At 31.7% G+C, this 6,674-nt stretch overlaps 1 protein-coding gene across 1 annotated transcript; it reads right to left on the reverse strand.

The window, feature by feature from the left end:
* Nucleotides 1–4,155: 4,155 nt before the first annotated feature.
* LOC114759334 (UDP-glycosyltransferase 83A1-like) lies at nucleotides 4,156–6,334 on the reverse strand. The gene is made up of 2 exons (XM_028948501.1): nucleotides 5,770–6,334; nucleotides 4,156–5,257 (listed from the first exon to the last, which is right to left on the reverse strand). The coding sequence occupies exons 1-2, from the start codon at nucleotides 6,272–6,274 to the stop codon at nucleotides 4,395–4,397; spliced, it is 1,368 nt and encodes a 455-aa protein (XP_028804334.1). The 5' UTR covers nucleotides 6,275–6,334; the 3' UTR covers nucleotides 4,156–4,394.
* Between the last annotated feature and the right edge of the window lie 340 nt (nucleotides 6,335–6,674).

Consider the following 6,674-nt stretch of genomic DNA (forward strand, 5'->3'; position numbering starts at 1 on the left):
ACCTGGCAGTCAACACATTAGGTGGGCTTGGGGCTTCCCGAGATAGTAGAGTAGATAATGACTGCCGTTCACTACTCCCGTATGAAAAAATAGGTTAATGTTTAGTCCCTGAAATTTGATATTATTTCTTGTTATTATTAAAATTTGATATCATTTTAGTTTATATTTTTGAAATTTGACATTTTAATTTTGGTTATTGAAATTTTTTTTCATTTTATTTTTATTCTGTAAAATTTTAAACAAGTGATTTTAGTTCTTGAAATTTGATTTTATTTTGATCAAGCTTAAGATTTTCGGTCCTTGAAATACAAACCAAAATTAAAATGAGATTAAATTTCATGGATCAAAATTACTTATTTTAAATTTAAGGAACTAAGACTAAAATGAGGTTCAATTTTAAGAACTAAAGATAATATTGACACCAAAAAAATAGAACATCTCATTACATTAAATAGAATCCACTCATCGATAATAATCACAATTGTATGCAAATCAGCGTAAAGACATATCCCAAATTACATCATAAATAAAACTGATAACATAAATGAGAATCCATATGAAAACAAAAGATATACCTGGTAATAAAGGTTGGCTCATCACTGGCTGGAGCCCTTATAGGTAGGTCCAAAAAAGACTGCCTCTTGCGGGATATTCAGGCAATCTGAGCTGCAAATGCCATCCTTTCTTTTTGTTTTTTTTAAAACATTTTTACATAAATATTTTTAAATTTTTAAATTAAATTACAAACTTTTGTAGATTAAATTCTCCTCATTTTTATATTTTCATATAATTATATAATTAAATTAGTCTCAAAACTTGAAAATATAACCATATAATCCTTTTTTAATAGTTATTTTATTAATATAAAAATGATAAAACAATAAAGAAAATGAGAAATCAAACTTAGAATCAAAGTTTCTAACAAAATACAATACTATATTTAAATTAAGTTAAAATAATAATTTTTTTAATTAAAGTAAACACAGTAAAAAAAATTTAAAAAAAGAAAAAACGGACTAGCTTATGACGAGTTGTAAATTGAAAAGAACTATATTAAAACAAGCTCACATTTTGCCAACTCAACTTACTATTTTTTGGCAACTTAAACCTATAGGCTCAATCTAAACTACTACCTGGTTTCCTAGAACAACTTCACCTGGGAATTAACTAAAAGAGATTGCAAATACCATAAATAAAAGGAAGAGACGTCTAAAGATGATCGAGAATGATTAAATGGAAGTAAATGACTTTTTGGTTAGGAAAGTGTGAGCCTACTAATCAAGAATAGGGCTGCCAAAACCAAACAGCGCATAGCTAAATTGGTAAAGATGCTATGCTAGCTTAGCTTAACCGGAGGTTATAGTTGCCTTACATACTTGTTCGGATGGATATTTGGGGGGGGGGGGGGGGAAGCAACTGTCAAGAGACTTTGAAGTAGCAGTATAAGTCGAACATAATGAACGATTGGGACTTAAATTACCATTAATTTTAATTAATAATGAAAATTTTAATTAAAAATATATTTATAAAATGAAGAAGTTGCCATAATAATATGCAAAAATAAAATTTTCGTTTAATTTTTTCCAAATTTTTTAATTTCCATAACTTTAAAGCACTTATTCAATTGACATATTTTTAATAAGGTTTGTGTATATTGCAATTTTATTCTCCCAATATATAAAATGTGATTAATCTAGAGCAATTCATTTTTTTTTATTTTGTGTGTGTTCATTGGTATAATTTAAAATTGTTTTAAAAAAATGTCAACTAATAAGTTTCTTAAATATTTCAAGATTTTGGTTTAAGTGAGATTTTAAATATACATACTAAATTTGACACAATTACAGCTTATATATTACAAATAAATTAGAGAATATTGTTACAATGTAGTGAACCAAGGTTCGGGATATGTACCCACATTTAGTACACTATAGTGTATCAAATATGATTACTTCTAATAGGAGGATACCTATACGTAATGAAAAGAAAAACTAAAGAATATTGACATTATGAAATGTATAAAATTATTATTTTTCATATGCATACGTTAGTACAAAAAAAATAGAGCATTAGTGACAGAATTTAGTGACAGAATTTTATTCCGTTGCTTATCCCTCACAAATTCCGTCCCTAAAATTAGTAATGGAATTTAGTGACGGAAAATTTCCGTCGCTAAATTAGTGAAAGATTAGTGACGAAATTTTATTCTGTCACTAACTTAAAGACATATTAGTGACAGAATCTTCTTCTGTCACTAAATTCTGTCACAAGTCCCTTGCTAATTTTGTTTTAAATGATTAGTAACAGAAATTAGTGACGGAAAAATTTTGTCACTAATTTTTGTCACCAATCAGTCATTAACTCTCATTTTGTGACGGAAATTAGTGATGGAATTTTTCTGTCTCTAATTTCCGTTAAAATTTCGTCACTAATCCATCACAAAAAAAAATGTATATAATAATTATTTTTTAAACTTATTATTAAAATAAGAATATAATATATCATAATTTTTAAATAATGTATTATATAAAAATTAAAAATACAAATATTATAAAAAATAAAAATATATGATATACTTATTATTTTGTTAAATATTTGAATAAAAATATAAATTATTAGAAATTTTTTACTGAAATATAAAAATTATATTCAAATAAATAATAATATATTAAATTATGTATATAATATTTATTATGTATATTTGTATTTGTTATTAAAAATATTATATATTTATTTTTGTAAAAGAATTTCGCAGGTGCTTTTCGGCTCAATTGGCAAAGGCTTTAGCATGTGCAGGAGGTCTTAGTTTGAACCAACACTTCTTCGCAGATTGGCTCAATTTGTGATGTTGCGATGATGTGGATAAGACGATGACATGGCGGCTCATAATGATGGACATATGGTAATGACGTGGATGCTATGATGACGTGGTTGCATGGGAGAGAGGAGGAGTTGAGGTGGCATCCAGTGAATGGACACGTGGCGATGAGGTGGACGAAGAGATGACATGGCAACATGGGAAAGAGAGAGAGGAGCTGGTGAGGTGGCAGCCATCGATAATGTGACAGCTCATAGTGATGGACACGTGGCAATGATATGGTATTTTAAATTTAAAAAATAAAAAAAATTAGCGATGGATTAGTGATAGAAATTTCCGTCACCAATTTGTAACAGAATTTTCTATCACAAATCCATCATTATTTTGTGATAGAATTTTTGTGGGATATCCATCACTAATTAGCGATGGATTAGTAACGGAAAATTTCCGTTACTAATTTCAGTCGCTAATCCGTTAGTAATTCGTCGCTAACTAGTGACGGAATTTAATCCGTCAGTAATTCGTCGCTAATTAGTGACGGAATTTAATTATTTAGTGACGGTAGAATTAGTGACGAAAAAAATTCCATTGCTAATTTCGTCGCTAACTGAATTCCATCACTAATATGTCACCAATCCGTCGCTAATTTTGATTAGTGACGAAAATTCCTTCACTAAATTCCATTTCTAATTTGATGTTTTTTTTAATGCATACATATTTCTCTCTCAAACACTTCACAACATATCTCTTTTAATAAAATTGGTTTGTATACAATATTCATAAAGGTGACCAATGGAAAAAATCATCAAGGGCGTGACGCATTTTATGTGTCAACATAATGTCTAAGAATTCATTGACATCAAAAGGAAAAACGTAATTAATTTGTTATATAAATTCTTTCTTTTTTTCTCACTTTACATGAACATTTTGTGAGCAAGAAAGAAGTCAAATCCCATACATTTACTATTTTGATACACTCCCTCCGATTCTATCCTATGCATAAGATAGTGTTTTTGGAGTAATTAAGTATATAGTTCTACTCCCTATCGGAAAAAAGTATATAGTTCTATTTATAGGATATACTTAAAATATCTCTGAAAATTTAATCAAGTTTTTTCATTTTTTGCCCCCATTAATTGCATGTTTTATATATATATATATATATATATGATGCTTTCTCACATACCTCTTTTTCCTAGTCATTCTCTCTCTTCATAAATAAATATATTTTTCAAAAATAAAATACAATTTTTACAAATTTTTTGTTAAACCAACTTTAACCAACATTTTGATCTACATAATTTGGTTTTATATCTTATATATAGGATTGAAGGGAGTAACATCCAAGGATATTCCGACTTATTGAAACCATGATTAGAACATACAGAATATATAGAATAAACGAAGAACATGATTTATTATTCAACATGTATATATGACATGGATCAAATTAATTTTCATTATTTGAAAGATTCTAAATAATTAAAAATCTTCCATTATTCAAAAGATTCTAAATAATTAGAAAACAAACATTTTCCAATTCCCAAGCCCTTAAACAAATAATGGCGGATCATCCTCATTCTTTGGCCCAGTTAATGAACTTCTTGAGATTCTCCGAAGATCGACCCCCTTCAGCAATATTATTGATGACGGTTTCTTTCCATTTCAAAGAATTCCCTCTTATTTCTTCATCTCCAAGCAACTTCTCCATTTTTTTCTTTATCTCCTCCCTTGTTATCAATCCATTTTCGTCCTTATCCAATCCCATTCCAATCTTCCATTCATCACAAATATACGCCTTATCTTCTTGCTGATCGCCAAAAAATGGCCAACACAAGAATGGCACACCACTGTATATGCCATCTATAGTAGAATTCCAACCACAGTGACTAACAAAACAAGCCACTGAAGGATGGTTCAGAACCTTCCTCTGTGGAGCCCAGTTGACGATTTTACCCTTGCCACCTTTGAACCCTTCTGGGAATACGTAGTTATTGTTTGACTTGTCAGTGTTACCAGGTCGTACCACCCAAAGAAAAGGCTTGTCTAAAAGATCAAGTCCAAGTGCAAGTTCTTTGAACTGGTTTGGCTCCATTACTGCTAAACTTCCAAAGGAAACATAAACGACAGATCGAGGTGGCTGCTGGTCGAGCCAATCGAGGCAGGTTTGATCTTCTTTCCAGAATGAAGTTGTATTTTGGTCTTCATCAGGTAAAAGTGGGCCGATTGATAGGAGCTTTGGTGACATTGAAAGTGCACCAGGTTCGAGTTTGTAGGTTGTATTGCAAAGCCACCATTGTCCTAACCTTGTTAAGGTTTGTGTCTCTTGTAACGTGGAGCCGAAGAAGGACTTACCTAAGGTTGTCCATGGTAGGTTTGCTGGGTCCATCGTAGGCATGTTTGGGGCAAGCTGAATTTCGCGGTTTTTCGTTGGTTGTCCTGCATGCATAATATTTCCAAATGAACTAGATACTTAAATTGGGTATGACATGACATGATAAATGCAACAAATAAGTCTATATATAATGCTTCTCTCATCCTAATAAATGCAAGAATTAGTAGACTTTTGCTCCTAAATATAAGATTTCCATTCATTTTGTCCTTAAAATTTGAGCAAAATTCATCTATCTAAATCTGTAAAGGACCTATATTATTAATTGATACGTAAAAATGAAGTATAAAATAAGATGCAACAAGTTATCAATGACAATCTCTGAATAGATCAAAAGTTTTTATTGAAGAAGTGTCGATCTTTATCTTCATTCACATCACTTAGGTTTGTTTATAAGCTATAGAATTCTTTTAGGACATTGCATGTCTGTCATACAAGCAGATTTCCTTGATGATGCTAACTGATATGCTTTCAATTAGGTTGGTAAGCTACTTTACGAAGTTTCATACATATAAGCAAGTCAACGTACGCATTTGAATTGATGAGCAAAAAGTCTTACCAGTTTCGGAATCGATAATTCCATCTTGAATCAGCCTTTCAATGCAGTAAAGGGAAGCCACAGAAGTAGCAGAAGCAGGAAACATGACAGCCCCTTTGATTCCTAGTCTGTGACCAACTTCTAAAGCCCATCCCATTATCATACTAACTATTATGCATGAGATCTGACAATCTTCATTCCCATTATTGACTTCTTCAATGAGCTCTGGAAGCTTTTCAGGCATGGTGGTCTTGATCGATTGCACAAGCTCTATTGGCTTACTTCTGTCATCTTCATCACTCAAACCGTCCAGCAGCGTCACCATGTTTATGGGGTTCTTCTTCTTCTTATTGTTGTGTTGGTCAGAAGAAGAAGTTGCAGCCATAGCTTGCTTTTGACTGAACTCTGTGTTCAGAAAAGTGACCTTGCAGCCATGTTTGGCCAAAACCTGAGAAAACTGCATCAGAGGATTCACATGTCCCAGAACTGGGAAAGGTATCACAAGAAAATGAGGGATAGGGCTCATCTTTGCAACGGAAGTAGAGAGGATGATTGAATTTTGAAGGACGGATGGATAAGTTCTTAGCTTACTATATATATACGCGCGCGCGCACAGAGTGGGAAGTGAGAATGGTCAGAACTGCCGAAATGTCTTAGGCATATTATCTGACTTGTGCAAGCAATGCAAATGTCGACATCTTAAGGGATCGTGACAAAATTTTCTTTTGATCAATTAGGAGTTTATTATTTATGGCTTTCTAATAGAATATTCTTTGGGAAAATGACATTGAGGTCCCACAGAACCAAAAATACAGCAAAAAGGTCCCCTGAAATCCCATAATTTTTCTGAAGTCCCAAAGGGACTTAGATGCAATTTTCAGAATCTGGAAATTACCCTCTTGCCCTTGCTTATGAGATTCGAAAAT

The sequence above is a fragment of the Neltuma alba genome, unplaced genomic scaffold (genome assembly GCF_004799145.2).
Source record: "Neltuma alba isolate B1F8T4 unplaced genomic scaffold, ASM479914v2 tig00010818_pilon, whole genome shotgun sequence".
NCBI classification, from domain to species: Eukaryota; Viridiplantae; Streptophyta; class Magnoliopsida; order Fabales; family Fabaceae; genus Neltuma; species Neltuma alba.